This window comes from Bubalus bubalis, chromosome 5, assembly GCF_019923935.1.
Source record: "Bubalus bubalis isolate 160015118507 breed Murrah chromosome 5, NDDB_SH_1, whole genome shotgun sequence".
NCBI lineage: Eukaryota > Metazoa > Chordata > Mammalia > Artiodactyla > Bovidae > Bubalus > Bubalus bubalis.
The window spans coordinates 89,233,190-89,250,668 of NC_059161.1; the positions used below are offsets into that span (position 1 = coordinate 89,233,190).

The following is a 17,479-nucleotide window of genomic DNA, read 5'->3' on the forward strand; positions in this document are numbered from 1 at the left end:
GGTTGCCATGCCCTCCTCCAGGGGATCTTCCTGACCCAGGGATCGAACTCAGGTCTCCCGCATTGCAGGTGGATTCTTTTACATGTGTACCAGTATAAATTATCTTACTGATCCAGGACTACTGTGCAAATGCCCCCAAATCCAAAACATTATAACCGCCTGTCTCAAAAGTATTGTAAAAGTTCCTAAGAGTTGTATGTGGTGGGGAACATCTGGAAACATGAATGATTAGGCACTAATAAAACAAAACAAGTTGACTCTCAGGAGAAAATACACACATACACACGTGTCAGAGTTTATGTCTCCCATATGCCACATATTTAATGTCAACTTTGGAAACAAGTTCAGATGAAATAAAAATCAAAGTTCTCAAAAGGTGAAAGATTAACTTAACCATTAAGTCTTCCCTATTGCCCCAAACATCAGCATGTATTTCATGTCTATGCAAAAGTATGCCTTCAAACTGCTTGAATGATATATGACACACCAATCAGTTTTCAAATAACACTGCCGGTCATCTTGCAATTTTAAAAAATTAGGTAAAAGGTATTATAACACATTTCACACACATACACACACACACACTCACACACACACCCCAATGACAACATTTGGCCTTTCCTAAAATAAGTACATGAAGACTCTTAAGAGCAGCCAGGAAGGAACCTGCCCACATCACCCCTCCCTACAATCCACGTAGTTTCCTTTAATCCAATAGCAAATTTGGGCATATTTGAGAGGGGTGATTCTAACGGCCACGTTGAAATCCTGTGGCGAACCATTCACGTCTACCCACTGGTGCCCAGAAAAGATGCCGATAATTTTCCGCTCCCACTTCTGCTGCTGTCTCTTCCACATCCTCACGTAGACCCCGGACCCGCTGGCACCGGGCTGGGCATCGCACTGCTGGTAGAGCAGGTCGTAGGTCTCATCCTGGACGTCACAGAAGCGGTACACCAGGTTGCCGGGTCGGTCGTTGTCATAACCCGAGAAGTGGATCCTGCCCCCCGGCAGCTGCTTGGCAGGTGGGCTCACCCCGATCTTCATGAACTTTCTCTTGTGGGGCTTTTTGAGCTCCAGGAGGGCGTAGTCATAATCCATGCCGATGTCGTTGGCGTTGCCCTTGATCCAACCCTTGGGGACATGGGTGCGTTTCACCCGGATCCACTGGAATTTCATCTTATCCGGCAGGGCTGAGCGCGAGTCGTTGGCCCCTCGGCCGTCTTTAAACTTGGGCTTCAGGAAGCCCACCCGGAGCTTCTGGGTTCCTTTCACGTAGGTCTTGCCGTCGTGAATGCAGTGGGCAGCTGTGAGCACGTGCTTCTCGGCCACCAGGGTGCCGGTGCAGCCCGTGGATAGCTTCACGGAGGTCGAGAAGGGGTAGTTGAGCAGGAAATCCTTCCCAAAGATGCTGAACCTGCTGTCGTAGCCATAAATCTGCCGCTTCCTCCGAGACTTCCCGGAAGACTGCCCCTCGCCACTTCTGAGGACGTAGATGCCCACCTGCGTCTCGGTGCGGCTGCCGTTGGCATAGAGGGTCTCATAGGACAGGTACTGCTTGGCTTCTTCATAAGTGGGCAGCGGGGTTCCCTTATGACACTGGGGTCCACATGAGGAGGACACTTCCAGCTTGGCTTCAGCTCCAAAGTCTGGCTTGGCCAAGTTGAAGGTGGACTGGGGCAGGACCACGGGGAGGCGGTAGGCTGGCCAGGTGGGCTTCCAGTGGGCGCTGTAGGGGCTCACCTGCCCAACAGCGCAGAGGAGGAGGAGGAAGATGGGGCACCCTGGAGTCCCCGCCATGCTGAGCACCACCCTGCAGGAATAAAGACAAGTGGGTGAGGAGGGCGAGGGTCAGCAGAAGCCATCCAGGGGCATGCCTGGCATTGTCTGGAGCTGTGAAACTTCTTCAGGAATTGGGGTGTGCAGAGGAATCCCTGGGAACGGTCTCACAATGCAAGGGCTTGACTTTGTTTCTTTCTGCGGCTGGATGCCCAGCGTGAAACTGGATATTTGTTCCCCTTGGTGTTTCAGAGGACCCTAAGGATGACCCGCAGAGCGTGGGTGCATGGGGCCATTAATTCCCAGATGAATTGCTTGACCGGCCCTGGTACCCATGTAATTTCAGGCCATTCTTTATGCTCAATTCTACACCTTCATCCTTTGCTACCCTCCTGGTCCCCCTGAACTTCTTTCTTCCTTCCTCTCAATTTCATTATAGCCTGTACTTGGAAATGTTCAGAGTAACCTGCTCATCTTCGGGGTGAATTCAAATTACACAGTTTTTTGAGTGACCAAGGCATCAAAGAGGGCTGGCTCCACAGTGCCACACTTGATGGGACGCGGATCACTTCTAAATGGTGAGTGATTCAGAAGAAGGTGTGGGACTTTTTAATTTTGTTTTGTTTTGAATTTAGAACAATCATAACTATTATAAGTTTACTTTCAGAGTAGACAGGCCTCTAGCAAAGGAAACACTCCCTCCTCCCTTGGATTTTATTGTATAAGACCAGGGCGTTGGGCTTCCCTGGTGACTCAGTTGGTAAAGAATTTGCCTGCAATGCAGGAGACCCTGGGTCAGGAAGATCCCCTGGAGAATGAAATGGCTACCCACTCCAGGATTCTTGCCTGGGGAATCCCTTGGACAGAGGAGCCTGGAAGGCTATACTCCACAGGGTCGCAAAGGGAGGGACATGTCAGGGTCTTTGTCAAAGACTGAAAGCTTTAAATTTGCATCAAATAACACATTGTGACTATTTCTGTTGGTTGCTTTTTCAGGTCTGCGCATTTGTGTTCCCAGCTAGTCTAAAGGCCTTGAGATTGGGCCTATGCTAGCATTCCACAAAGATTTATTCATGGAAGAGTAAATGAATGAATGAATTTATGTTAGTGTGGCTCAAAAAACATGTTTTTTGAATGCTGCACGATGAGTGCCAATGACAGATACATACGTGGAGGATGTGGTGGTTCAGAGAAAGGGCATGAAATCCCGTGGTGGGGAGAAGAACAAGGGAGGCATTCCAAGGGAGGTGACGCTTGAGAGGGGTGATAAAGCTGAACAGAAATAAGCTAAAACAAACTGAAGGGGACACTTAAAGAAAGGGAGCAAGGATACGGAGACAGGAAGCAGTATAAGTCGGTTTAGGAATTACCCTTAGGCTCAGCAAGGGGGCTTCCCTGGTGGCTCAGACAGTAAAGAATCTGCCTGCAATGTGGGAGACCCAGGTTCCATCCCTGGGTTGGGAAGATCCCCTGGAGGAGGGCATGGCAGCCCACTCCAGTCTCCTTGCCTGGAGAGTCCCATGGACAGAGGAGCCTGGTGGGCTACATACAGTCCAGGAGGGTCACAGAGTTGGACACAACTAAGTGACTGAACTGAACTGAAGCATTAGTTGGCTCTGACTGGCTCCGAATCTTCCGTTCAAGAGAAGCTGACTTAGCAAGTAGGTTAATTCATTCACAAGCAAGGATCCCAAAACAAGGACAAGGAGGGGTTAGGTCTTAAGAGGCGAGTGCGAGCTAGGTGGGGTGAGAGTCCGAAGGAAACTGTTTTCCTATTCTCAAGCTTCCTCTTTGAGAATATACACCTGCGAGCAATTTTGGGGTGATTTTTGCTTTCTTACCTAAAACTGGAAAACTGGAGGAATCATGTGCTTCCCACAGGGCTGCCTCCTGGACCCCTATACACTACCCTCTCCTCCCTCTTACTATAACATGGGAGGACATTAAGGCATGCTAACACTGAGCAACACAAGTCTTAAGCCAAGTTTACTGAGGCTTATCTCAAGGTAGAAAACACAAAGGTCCAGCTGCCAAGTACTCCCATTTTCAAAATATGATTGCTGGGGAAGAGAAAGGAGGAGATGAGACAGTATGATCTTCTGTGTTATCATAAGCAGTCGACATTTTCCAGGGGCAGGAGGAACATGAGAATTAATATATGTGCATATTATCAACTGGAACATTCATTTTCAAATCCCAAGTCTGAAATGTATATGTTAACTGGATCCTAGGAGTACCGGGTGCAAATTACTTACTGCAGCAGGACCGTTCCAGTGGTACATGCCTTTAGCTCTACCCATTCACCCAAACGCTGAAACCGGCCACTTGCAAGGGTGTCAGGGCAGACAATAGCAGGAAAAGTCTGAAACTACTTCAGATAAACCTTTAAAAATCCATCCAGGAAGCTTGTCTTAATGAATTAACCCCCTCTCAGGCAAAATTGATCCCCATTTCACATTTCCAAGTGCTTTGCCTGTATAGTAAACCCCTGTTTAAAAAATACTTTCAGACTTCCCTGGTGGTCTGGTGGTTAAGAATCTGCCTGCCAATGCAGGGGATGTGGGTTTCATCCCTGGTCTGGGAAGATGCCACAAGTTGAGAGGCTAAGGCCCTGAGCCACGACTATTGAGCCTGTGCTCTAAGGGCCTGCAAGCCGCCAACCACTGAAGCCCGAGCACTGAGAGCCTGTGCTCAGCAACAGGAGGAGTACCTCAGCGAGAGTCTGGTGCTGGAGAAGACTCTTGAGAGCCCCTTGGACTGCAAGGAGATCCAACCAGTCCATCCTAAAGGAGATCAGTCCTGGGTGTTCATTGGAAGGACTGATGCTGAAGCTGAAGCTCCAATATTTTGGCCACCTGATGCGAAGAGTTGACTCATTGGAAAAGACCCTGATGCTGGGAAAGATTGAAGGCAGGAGGAGAAGGGGACGACAGAGGATGAGATGGCTGGATGGCATCACCGACTCAATGGACATGAGTTTGAATAAACTCCGGGAGTTGGTGATGGACAGGGAGGCCTGGCGCGCTGCAGTCCATGGGGTCACAAAGAGTCGGACACGACTGAGGGACTCAACAACCACCACAACGAGGAGAAGTCAGCTACAAGTAAGTAAAACTGCTGAACCAACAGCACTGAGTAAAGCTCTAATTCCTTAAAAATAAGCTTTTCAGTTACCTCAAAAGACTAATTCTATTAGTTTGAAATCTCAGTTACAAGTTCCCTATACAATTTCAACTCTATTCATTTGTTTGTGCGGTAAGACCTTATTCTGAGAACTTTTTGTGTCTTCATCAAAGTTTCTATGTAACATTGAAAGCTACAAATATTTTATTATTTTATCCTATTTTGCTCCATTTCATTTTTTTTGGCCACGCAGTAAGTGAGATCTTAGTTCCCTGACCAGGGATTGAACCTGTGCCCATTGAACTGGAAGCGTGAACTCTTAACCACTGGACCGCCAGGGAAGTCCCCACGGAACTATATGTTAAAAGAAACTGTAATTCAGATTTAAAAATTAATTCAGGTCAAATTATTCCAAATTGATTTGGTTTTTAAATACCTCATCAGAAGCTGGAAGATAAAGTGATGTGTTCTCAGGTCCCCACCTGGGTTTAAACTGACAACAGTATTAAAGTTATAAGCTTCATAAGTTGCTCACTCCCTTACCAAATGTGTGTTTAGGATGGTTTAGAAACTGTTCTGAACAATGATCTCTTAGTCTTCTAGGTCTGGCTTTTCCAGGAGCCTTTTTTTTCCCCCCAGGAGCTTTTACTCAAAGAATTGTGAAAGGTGGAGGTACAAGGGGAAACGAAAAGGAAAATTTATCATGCTAGTCTCTAGCCTGTCTGGATGACAAGATTCCCCTTATCTGTTTGCAAAGGAAACAAAGCCCTCCAGTAGAGGGCGGCTTTCAAGAATGAGTGGAGGATGGCTAGGTGAGAAAGCTCTTAGAAAAGTTTGCAGAGGGGATGAGTGAGGGTGTGTGTGCGCAGTGGTGATGGGGGACAGATGACAAGCTACCTCCACTTGGGGCCTTTCCTAAGGCATTCACACCTTGCCCTGACCCCTGCCCTATTAATAAAACACTTTAGAATTAGCTTAGTGATTTTGCATTAATTTCTCCATTCACCTGATACTGGAATAATTCCCCAGGAGACAACTATTGTTTCCATTTTTATAAACTCTAGGTAAACTTTCACTACACCCATTTCATTTATTTAAACATAAACACTTTAAGATGAACACATTCATAATCTCACTACTGGAAAGGTATCTCATGGGTACATAATTTTTAATTCTCTCCTGCCTTTACTAATGGCTCACTTTATCCTCATAGAACTGTCTGGAAAACTCACACCTTAAAAAAGAATGAAGATTTCCAAATCTTATCCTTGTATCTAACTCTGGATGAGAAAAATTCAGGTCTATAACATTTCATTTCTAGGACTAAGCCTTTACTGGATAAGGAGTCCTTAGATACAGAATTATCTTTGAATGTTCCCAACTGAGCATATTCATGTACCAATTGACCTAAATGACAAAGCAGAATGGAAAATGAAGGTAAGCAAATATTTTCTGGCCGTGCTTAGTAATATGGAAACAGTATTCCTTTTCCAGCTCTGTATATCTGACTCACAAGAGGGCTACACTTTCCATGTTCCATCATTCACCATGAGCCACTGTCCTGCTGTCCACTGTCTAAAAATATTTATACGTTATGAAGATATTGCCACGTGGTAAGTGCACTGATAACCTCACAGGGAGGGGACGCTGCTCGCTGCTCCTGATCAGCTGTGCACACCATAGTGCTGCCTGGAGGCTGTGGGCAGAGACGCTCTCCCAGTTCTGCACCTTGAAAACTGCAACAACACACATCTCCTCCAGAGGGCAAATGTTCGGGAGCTGTGATATAACTCCTATAGCAAACAAGTGTTGGCAGGGAAGATCTAATCCTCAGGGTATAAGTTCTCTGTTGTACAACATCTGAATTCCGGGGACCACTATAAACAGTAACGACATAAAGAAAGAGCAGGCAAGTCTGTGAGGATAAAAGGTCTGGATGACATTCGGAAGGATGGCAGAGGGTTTTTCCATGGACTCTGTGGCCAGGGATACTGAACAGTAAAACCATGCTAATTCCTAAAGCAAATAGCTAAAAATGAACAAAGCTCTGGTAACACTCCGCAGCCAGGCATGCTCTCGTTTTCCTGAGGCACTGAACCTGTTAAAGGGAAATAAACCTAATCACATAATGGTTTAAGAATTACAGTCTTGTACAGCAAAGAAATGCAGGGTATTTACAAGCCCAGGCACCTTAAACATAATCTTGTGGTCAAACGACGTTTAACTTCGTCTCTATCAGATTTCAGGCAAAATGAACCACCCCAGTGAGCCTGAGACAAACCTGGCAGCAGAACAAGAATAGTAGAAAACGGTCAATGGTGAGACCCTGAGAAAGGAATTCCCTAGGGTCAGGGAGAGTTATGCATGAATAATGGCCGGTGGATTCCGTCCTAAGGGAGCTATGAGAAAAGATGTTCAGGAGAACCTGAGACTCTTAAACACAGCAGACAGGGGCTGGTAATGTTCTCAGACCCGCTAATGGGAACTTTGGCACTTATACTACAGACAGAAGAATGCACCCACATTCACTATCTACCTGAATAAGTTGTCACTGTTACAAAAATGAGGTCCATATTAATTACCTTGGAAAAACGCTTCTGTTCCAGTTCAGGCATGGGAAAGTATGACAAGTTATCACCTGACTTTATTTAAGTGGGGAAAATACAAGTGAAACAACTTATTCAAATGCAGATGGTGTGCATATGATCACAAACGCTTTCACAAGTACATATAGTGGCTTTTGTGGCCGTTTCTGCTTCTCCACTCTACCTCCAATGCACTCCTAATAGAGCTCTTGAGAGGTGCACGTATAAGGTCTATTTTAAATGCTCTATGCATAAGTATGATTCTGAACCAAGTGTAGTAAATAGCCTGGTATTAATTTGGCTTTCAGCTTTTGGCCACAGCTGACTTCAAACCACAAATTCAACTCTTTATCACAGGGCTTCCTCAAAACGATTCTGACACTGGCCAATCTGCGCCAATCATTCGCGGATCTCCTCCTAAGGAGCCGCACAGGGACCACTCAAGTTCAGTTCCAGAAACTAAGAGAAGGCAGCCCTAGCCAACAGGGATCCCAGGAACAACCAGGAGCTTTCCACCAGCTAGGCGCTATTTCTGAAGTCTCGCGGGTGTCACCCAAAAGGCAATAAAACAAACAGGACTTTTTATCAGCTGCTTTCTCATGAGATGTTTGAAAGCAAACCTAATATGCATTCCAAAGGGGAGTGGGAGTTATCCTTCATCTAATATTCTTCTCGCTCTTCTAAAACATTTTTTTTAAACTTCTTTCAGCTTTTATTTAAAAATGAACCCACGAAGAATGTCCACACGCTGAAGAGGAAAGATTTGCTTCCAAGAACTGTTGCTAGTTCACGTACAGTGGCTCCTAGCGCAGCGCAGGGCCATCAGTCACAGAGCCAGAGAAGAGAGCCTTTTCCCCGACCTGTTTGCTGTCCTCTCCTTGCTTGCCAAGGTGTGTTCACAGTTACATGCCCAGGGTAAAAAATTAACATGCAGACCTTGCTGCAAAACTCAAGGGAAAAAGTAATTGTGTGTGTGTGCGCGCGCGCGCGAGTGCCCAGGGCAGGCTTCTTTATTCCCACCCAGCATCCGAGATGGTAGCTGCGAAAACTTGCTTTTCCCCACTCGATCCGCGGGTGACACCGTGGAAATCCAAACGCCCTGCGGGTCCCGAGTCTCCGCGGAGCTCCCGCAGGCCGCGGGTCCCAGCCCTCGAGCCCCGCGGGTGGCCGAAGAGAGGTCTCTGGGGCCGCCGAAGCGAGGTCTCCGGGGCCCCCGCAGCCCTCAGTGCTCCTGCCTTGAGCGCAGCGGCCCTCCCTTTGTCCGGTACCCTCCGCCCCGGGCCGGCGCCCCTCGCCCGCGCCCGCACTCACCAGTGCCGGGTCGCCCGCCGGGCCCCGGCTCGCCGCGCGGCTCAGACAGGTGTGGGCGCCGGGAGGGCGCGCGCAGCTCCCATGCCGGCTCGGCGGCGCGACCGAGTGCGAGCGGGGCGGGCGGGCCGGGGAGCTGGGCCGGCAGCCGACGGATCCGCCCCCCGCGCCTCCCTAGCTGGCCTGCCCCGCCTCCGGCCTCGGGGACGCCGCGCCCCCGCCGCCCGCGGCCCGCCCCCCGCCCGCGGCCCCGCCTCTGTCGCCCCCGCGGCCGGAGCCTGGCTCGGGGCTGCAGGACCGCGGCGCGCGGCTCTGCGCAGGTGGCCCCCGGCGCTCGCCTGTCCCGGCCTTGCCGCGCCAGCCCGCGCTGGCTCCCGGGGAGCCCCCGGCCGGAACGAGCCCAGGGCCTTTGCTGCCGGCCGGCCGCCTCCTGCTCGGAAAAACCAGCCCCCCCCCTCCAAAGTCGACAGCCTAGCGTTGGGGCTCTGGGCCACATCTGGTGCGCGCGGAACCCCTCCGCGAGTTTGCAAAGTTGGAGGCAAACCCTGTGCGCTCCTCACCCTACATGCACTTTTGAGAGTTTTCAGTCTTTAGGTGATGCCTGAGCTCCTTCCCGCTTCACCCAGCCTCTGGGAACCCCCCAGGGGCGGAAACCTGCCTCCGGGTGGCATGACCGCCCAGGCTTTGCATCCCCTCCGGCCGCACCCAGAGCGGGGCGCGGGGCCCGGAGCGCGGCTGGGGCGAGGCAGCTTCGAGGGACCGGCTGGTTGGGGAGCCCACCGGCCTCGGCTCTTTATCGGGGCGCCAGCGGGTGGAGCCACCTCCTCGCTCAGTGGGTCAGCTTCCCTGAGTCACTGCAAGGGACCCACAGTTCAGCTGGAGAAGGTACTGATTACCCTCTGACAGGTAAGGCCCAGGAGGAGACTTTGCTCAGTTGAATGACTTGCCCCAATGCACTAAGGTCACATTTTTTCTTCTATGAAGCCATTTAGCCTGCCTGTCCTTTCTACCACCCATGTGTTAGTTCCTCAGTCATTTCTCAGTCAGTGTCCGACTCTCTGCGACCCCATGCTCTGTAGACCCCCAGGCACCTCTGTCCATGGGATTCTCCAGGCAAGAATACTGCAGTGGGTTGCCATGCCCTCCTCCAGGGGATCTTCCTGACCCAGGGATCGAACCCTCATCTCCTGTGTCTCCTGCATTGCAGGCGGATTCTTTACCGTCTGAGCCACCAGAAAGAATTTCTCCCACCAAAGCCTGCTGTCAAAAAGAGGGGGGTCTCACAGGCTATTTCACACGTGTGTCAATGACAGACCCAGGGTGTTCGCATTTGTCATCCATGTGTTTGTCACTGTTGGTGATTCTCAAATGTGAGGGCACTGAGTTAAAAGCAAAAGTTTCTTCAGCCTCCCTAGGCTTGGCTTAAATTATTTTCTTTCAAAATGTTGCATTGCTAGCTGTAAATATAAAACCAGATATAAACTTGTGTTATAGCTTTTGAACAAGCCAGGAATAAAGCAAAAATAAATTTGTAAATCAAATATAAAGTCCTTCTCCCAGAACTATAAAATTTAAATTACTGATGTTTACTCAATAGAACTCGCCTGCCAACTCAGGAGGCATAAGAGACTCTGGATTGGATCCTTGGGTCAGGAAGATCCCCTGGAGGACGGTGTGGCAACCCACTCCAGGATTCTTGCCTGGAAAATCCCCTAGACAGAGGAGACTGGTGGGCTGCAGTCCATAGGGTGGCAAAGAGTGGGACAGACGGAAGTGACTTAGCACACCTGCACTCAGCTGCTGCAAGCATCATGTATCTCTGGCCCAGAAGTGAGTACGTTCAGGTTCTGCATGGCTCTCCTGGTCTGATGGTGTGGCCAGTGCCCTATATTGACTCAGTTTTCTTACCTCTTTCCTCCCTTCCAGCTACATCTCCTCTGTTCACAGCCTATGTTATTGTAATAGTTGACTTTCACTTGAGTTGCATATATCATTCGAGATTAACTTTGTGCTTTCCCTTTCTTACTAGTGTAATGAGAAGGGTGGTGACTGCTGGTGTCAAGGCAGAGCTCACAGAGGCGCTGAGATCACAAGGCAATCCTTGGTATCAGGCGGTTATCCCAGTGACCCAGAATGTGTTTATGTTCATTTTTTAAAATCATAACTATGAAAAAATTAAATTATGGGTCTTCAAGGGTCTATAGCTCCCAACTAGAGAAACACCATTAATAGTCAAACACCTCACTTAGTAGAAGAACCAGGGACCAGGGAAGGAATTAGAAGGAAAAAAAGAAGGGAGAGACTTACAAAACACCTATTAATGCAATGCACTGTGAGCAGTCCCGGGGAACTCAAACTGGGGTTCTGTGGTACCCAGAGGGGTGGGGTGGGGTGGGAGGTGGGAGGGAGGCTCAAGAGGGAGTGGACAAATGTATACCTGTGGCTGATCCATATTGATGTATGGCAGAAACCAACACAACATTGTAATTATCCTTCAATTAAAAATAAATTTTAAAAAATTAAAAAAAAATTTAAAAAGAGATGGCCACAGGAAGGCAATCCAGGAACGTAATTAAGAGCATGACAGTAACATTCAACTATATGAGTACTAGTTCAGGCTCTGCCACTTACCAGTTCTGTAGCTTTTGGCTTAACTTTTCTGCACCTCAGTTTCCTCTTCTGTAAAATGGTGACTACCTCATAGTATTGTTTGAAGGACTGAATCAACTAAAACACAGGAAATGCTTAGCATATGGCCTGACACATAGAAAACCTTTCATGAATATTAGCTCTTGTTGTGTCTGTTATGCACAAAGATGATGCCTTCACTCTGCTTTGGAGCTCTGTACTTTAGGACCACCTCAGTTGAATTTGATATTCACTGCTCATTTGCTTTGACAGTTAAAAAAAAAAAATATATATATATATATGTATGTGTATATATATAGATAGATATTTGGCTGTGCTGGGTTTCAATTGCAGCACACAGTAACTTTGCTCTTCGTTGTGGCATGATGGACCTTTAGTTTAGACATGTGAGCTCTTAGTTATGACATGTGGGATCTAGTTCCCTGACCAGGGATCGAACCCAGGCCTCCTTCACTGGGAGTGTGGAGTCTTAGCTACTGGACCACCAGGAAAATCCCTGTCCTGGCAGTTTTTGAAATTCCATTGTCATCAGTTTGGGGAGGTAGCATCTTAGAGAACAGAATAATTTTATTACTATCATTCCAAGAGGGAAACTGAGGCACAGAAGGACCCGAGAGCATCTCCCTCTCCTGTCTCCTCTCCCGGAACCAGCCTCAGGCCTCCTGCCCCTGCCCAGATGGGACTCACCATGTTTGAACAGGCTCCACCCCCTTCTCTTGTTTCCAGGAGCTGTCGATAGTAAAACGGGAGGATGCTACCAGGCTCTAAGGTTGTCGCTGTGATTGCCCCATGGACAGCTGCAACAGCAGATCTGCAGAGGACTTTAATTCAAAGAGAAATGCCCTGTGTAGCAGTTGTGAACCTAGATATTTGGTTTTATATTTGCCCCACTCCCCATCTGAAAAAAGAATACCATCAGAAAATCCAAAACCCACATTGTTTAAGAACTCAGATCAACTCCATGATCATAATTCTCAAATACTTTTCATGAGTATGGCAGCTGAGTTGTTAAAAATGCATTCAGGACAAAGCCCACACATTTAGCGAGTGCCCAGTCTGTATAAGGTGACTGTATGGGGGCTGTGATAAGAGAGTTGCTGTTGAGTTGCTAAGTTGTGTCCAGCTCTTTTGTGACCCCATGGACTGTCAGCCCTCCAGGCTCCTCTGTCCAGGGGATTTCTCAGGCAAGAATACTGGAGATTTCTTTTCCTTCTTAGAAATGTATTTCCTTCTAAGAAGGAAAGAATACATTTCCTTCTCCAGGGGATCTTCCCAACCTAAGGATCAAACCCGCATCTCTTGCATCTCCTGCACTGGCAGGCGGATTCTTTACCACTGAGCCACCTGGGACTAGAGGAAGGGAGGGAGAAAGCAAATATCCCTCATCTCAAGGAACTGATGCTTTGGATATAACCAAAACAAAATCAAACACAGGAGAAAGTGAGATGTAGGCTGGATCAGACTACAGCTACAGAGCATGGAAGAGGGAATTGTTAATTTCCACTCTGGCAGGTGCTGAAGTCTCCCAAGAAGTGGTAGAATTTCTACTGAAGCTCAGAGGATGAAGCTCTGAGCAGATCGTCAGCAAGCATGGCATTGGGTTCCTCTACTGCGTAAACAAGGCAAACAGTGGAAGAGTGAAGAGGGCAGAACTAGGCCTGCTGCTGCTGCTAAGTCGCTTCAGTCATGTCCGACTCTGTGTGACCCCATAGATGGCAGCCCACCAGGCTCCTCTGTCCATGGAATTCTCCAGGCAAGAACACTGGAGTGGGTTGCCATTTCCTCCTCCAATGCACGAAAGTGAAAAGTCAAAGTGAAGTCGCTCAGTCATGTCCGACTCTTAGCGACCCCATAGACTGCAGCTCCTCTGTCCATGGGATTTTCCAGGCAAGAGTACTGGAGTGGGGTGCCATATTGTGCTAATTGTCACTGTGTTTACTGAGTGCATACTGTGTGGTGAACTTCATACATGTTAATTCAAGAAACCAAAAGAAGAGGAACTATGGTTATCTCCACTTCGCAGGCAAGGAGACTGAGATTCAGAGGGGTTAAACGGGATACCAGTGTGTACCATTAAGTAACACAGTTGTGACTTCTGCCCCATCTGTTGCACTCTGTCAGCAGTTTCTGCCGTGTTGTACTGCTTCCCAGACCGGCATTTTCTCGTCCTTACAATAAGGAGGTTGATGAGTGACTGCCATCACTCCAACTCAAAACATCCTTTGATTCTGTCTTGCTTTTGTTCCAGGCTTGCAGTCACTTAGTAATGACCTGTTAAATGGCCACTGTGCAGGAGACAAGATGGGACTGAAAGATAATTGAAAACCTAGGGTGGCGGGGCGGGAGAGGCCCGACACCAACTCTGTACTCGGTTTCAGTGCTGAGTTTTTTTTTTTTTTTTTAATGAAGTATAATTGGTTTACAGTGTTGTGTTAGTTTCAGGTGTGCAGTAAAGTGATTCAGTTATCCACACATATATATCCTTTTTCAGATTCTTTTCCATTATAGGTTATTACAAGATACTGAGTGTAGTTACCTGTGCAGTAGGGCCTTGCTGTTAACTATTTTATGTGTGTGTGTGTGTGTTAGTAGCTCAGGCATGTCCGACTCTTCGAGATTCCATGGACTGTAGCCCACCAGGCTCATCCGTCCATGGGATTCTCCAGGCACAATACTGGAATGGGTTGCCATTCCCTTCTCCAGGGGATCTTCCCCACCCGGGGACTGAACCCTGGTCTCCAGCACTGCAGGTGGATTCTTTAACCTCTGAGCCACCAGGGAAGCCCTACTTTATATATAGCAATGTGTATTTGTGAATCCCAACATTCCTCTTAGTGCTTATTTTTTACGAGGCCATGACTCACATGCGGCTTCAACAATTTGCCAGTTTAAAAGGTGTCCATGAGAATTATTTCTAAGGAGATAAATTTCCACATTTAAAAATCATTTCCATCCGTTTTCTTATATCTGTGGTGATAATATGGATCCAGGAGTTGATTCAGTAAGTGGAGGTTTCTATCTTTGTGTGGTGAGTGAAAAGAGAAATGGAGAGAGACAGCACAGAGCAGGAGGGAAGCTGGCATTCTCAACCTGTCTGGGTGCCTTCGGGTAAATCATCTCACTTAGCCTGGATTTCTCATCGGTAGAAAGAGTCTAGAGGACCTACTGTTACAGTCTTTGAGCCTACAGCATTGTGATCCTTATGGGAGAATGACCCACATTTGTATCTTCGGGCACCCCCAGCATGTGGTCCTGGGAGAGCAAAGGAGGTGGAACTCTGGAGTCAGACTGGCTTGGGCTCAATTTAGAGTTCGTTTAGTTGCTGGATGATCATCAGCAAGTGATGTGACTTCTGTGCCTTGCTTTTCTGTTCTATGCAGCGGGGCTTATTTCAGGCTGTAGTCAGGACTCAGTGGAATAATCAGTACAAAGCACACAGCACTGGGCTAGCATAAATAAATTCTGAATTGATATTACCTATTGTTATTACTACCACTACAAATGCTTAATGTTTCAAATGTGTTGAATGAGTTGAATGAATCAATCGAATTGTTAAAAAGTTTTTTTCCAGGCTTTCCAAGAATAAACCATCTCAGGACTCTTGTTCAACCCTAAGTCTTTTGTCATAGGTTTGGTTTGTAGGCAGCGAAGAGTTTCCTGGTCCAGTCATCCTAGTCCAGTCATCCCTTAGTATCTGTAGAGAGAGGGTTGGTTCCAGGACCCCTGCAGATACCAAAGTCCAAGGATGCTCAAGTTCCTTATATAAAATGGCATAGTCTTTGCATATAACCTATGAAATCTGCCAATACTTTAAATCATCTCTGAGCATGCATACTCAGTTGCTTCAGTCATCTGACTCTTTGTGACCCTGTGAGCTGTAGCCAGGATCTTCCTGACCCAGGGATGGAAACTGCAAAGCATCTCTTGCATTGCAGGTGGATTCTTTACCTACTGAACCACCAGGGAAGCCCAGGTTACTTATAATACCTAATATAATGTAAATGATATGCACACAGTTGTTGATATATGGCAAATTCAAGTTTTGCTTCATGGAACTTTATGGATTTTTTTCAAAATTTTTGGATCCATGGTTAGTTGAATTTTTGGAACCCATGATACAGGGGGCTAACAGTACTGGATTTGGGAAGAGTTACAGGTTCAGATGGAGCCAGGGTTGTAGTCTTTTTGTCTCCCCTTCCAGTCTCCCCATATGGCACCATCAGTTCATTTATTCAACCAGCATCTTCAACACGAATATTGTCAGGTCTATAAATCTATCAGTGTTTTAAGGGCAAAGCCAGATTTTTCTCTCATGAAGGTTGGATTTAAAATCTTTATGATAAAAAATAAAACCACAACTAGTTCTCATAATTTAAAAAAATGATAACAAAAAGAACCAATAAAAATAATCTTTACAGCACTTAATAAAGTAAACATACTTGTATAGCTGCTGCTGCTGCTGCTGCTAAGTCGCTTTGGTCGTGTCCAACTCTGTGTGACCCCATAGACGACAGCCACCAGCACTTAAAACTTAAAAAAAAAAATTCCTGTTCCTGTTAAAAGTATTGATTGTTGTCGTTGTTATTGTTCAGTCACTAAGTCATGTCTGACCCTTTGCAGCCCCATGGACTGTAGCACACCAGGCTTCCCTGTCCTTCACTATCTCCCAGAGTTTGCTCACACTCATGTCCATTGAGTCAATTACTCATTTTAAGTATTAATACTTGGAAATATAAGTAATCAGTACACTATGAATATAAATATGTGAAAGCGTAATATATAAAGCCTTAAAATATAAAGTAGTTGTAGAGCTAAATTGTCACATTGGTACATATGGTAGCCTGAAAAGAAAAGAAAAAACTGCACACCAAAGGAAAGCTTTACTCTAATCCTACTTAAAAGAATATAGCAATCTAAAATTATTAGGAAGAAAAACAGGCTTTGGCACTAGCAATTTCCTGTATAATGTGGGCACTATTTGAAACTGAAAAATTAGAAACATTTTGAAATAACTGTGTGTTTCTCATTTTCTCTGGTGAAATTCAGAAAGTCTCTGGAGGCCAGCGCTGGGCTTCTCTGATGTACTCTAACTTGTGTACTGGATCTCATGAGCAAGAACAAAAGAGAAAAAAGTGTTTTTTCTTCCTTTAACTCAAGGAGAAGCAGCCTTGAAATAGACTTAAACAGCTTTTTGATATTCTCTTTTCAATGGGAATCTTATTAAAATTTCTTTCAAATCTCGATAGCTTTAAAAGGCCTTTTTGGAAAATCCTTTTGTTCTCAACTCATGTTTGTATTTCAGCTTACATGCTTGTATTTATCCATGAATATTGGATTCTTTCTTTTTCTGTAAGGAGTAATCTTTTATGCGGTTAAGTGTGGGGACTGGATATTCAAATTCAGTGTCTTTTCATGAGGTTTCTCCTCTTTCCTGGCAAATTCTACTCATCTTTTAAGCTCAAATATCAACTCTTCTCTGAAGGCTTCTAAACCCTTCATTGCTAGAATTGTAAATTCATACTCTGTGTCTTCAGAGAATTGTATTGAAATTATATCTTATATTGTAACTGTATATTTACATATTCAGCCTCAAGCGGCCCAGAGCGTCTCACGAGTGGGACCCTGTCTTGTTCTTCTAGACCCTATGGTTTTCCTCTGTCTTCTAAGAGAGCCTGGCTCAGGATAAAGGCTCAATGAATTTTTATTTAATAAAATGACTGAATGAATGAGTAAGTAAAATTCTAATTAGCTTAAAACATAATGTCTGAAATAATTTAGTTTGCCATCGCAGCCATTAGGAGCAAGGCATACTGTATGTGAAATTTTAACCAGTGGGGCTCTAATATTTTCCAGGATGTAAATCCAAATTTCTATTTGATGCCCATTCACCATTCTTTCCTTTCGGGTCACTTAAGATAACAAATTCAATTTCTGCTTGGTGTGCTGGTTACATTTCAGTACTCATGCTATGGCTACATGTTGGTCTTAGGCATCATCTGTCTAAGACTCGGAGAAGGCAAAGGCACCCCACTCCA

The 17,479-nt window shown here is 46.3% G+C and overlaps 2 protein-coding genes across 2 annotated transcripts; one reads left to right on the top strand and one right to left on the bottom strand.

Annotated features, from left to right (window-relative positions):
* Nucleotides 1-289: 289 nt before the first annotated feature.
* PRSS23 (serine protease 23) lies at nt 290-8,955 on the bottom strand. Its single transcript, XM_006069756.3, has 2 exons — nt 8,799-8,955; nt 290-1,813 (listed from the first exon to the last, which is right to left on the bottom strand). Exon 2 carries the CDS (start codon nt 1,798-1,800, stop codon nt 676-678), a length of 1,125 nt encoding a protein of 374 aa, XP_006069818.1. The 5' UTR covers nt 1,801-1,813; nt 8,799-8,955; the 3' UTR covers nt 290-675.
* LOC123333849 (collagen alpha-1(I) chain-like) lies at nt 8,520-9,645 on the top strand. The gene is made up of 2 exons (XM_044943956.1): nt 8,520-9,317; nt 9,505-9,645. The coding sequence occupies exons 1-2, from the start codon at nt 8,520-8,522 to the stop codon at nt 9,643-9,645; spliced, it is 939 nt and encodes a 312-aa protein (XP_044799891.1).
* Nucleotides 9,646-17,479: the final 7,834 nt, after the last annotated feature.

Bases quoted from the DNA above. Each gene is read 5' to 3' on its own strand.
- PRSS23 (XM_006069756.3), bottom strand. From the start codon at position 1,800: ATGGCGGGGACTCCAGGGTGCCCCATCTTCCTCCTCCTCCTCTGCGCT.
- LOC123333849 (XM_044943956.1), top strand. From the start codon at position 8,520: ATGGTAGCTGCGAAAACTTGCTTTTCCCCACTCGATCCGCGGGTGACA. The intron at 9,318-9,504 runs GTTTGCAAAGTT...GGCCGCACCCAG, and splicing joins CGCGCGGAACCCCTCCGCGA to AGCGGGGCGCGGGGCCCGGA.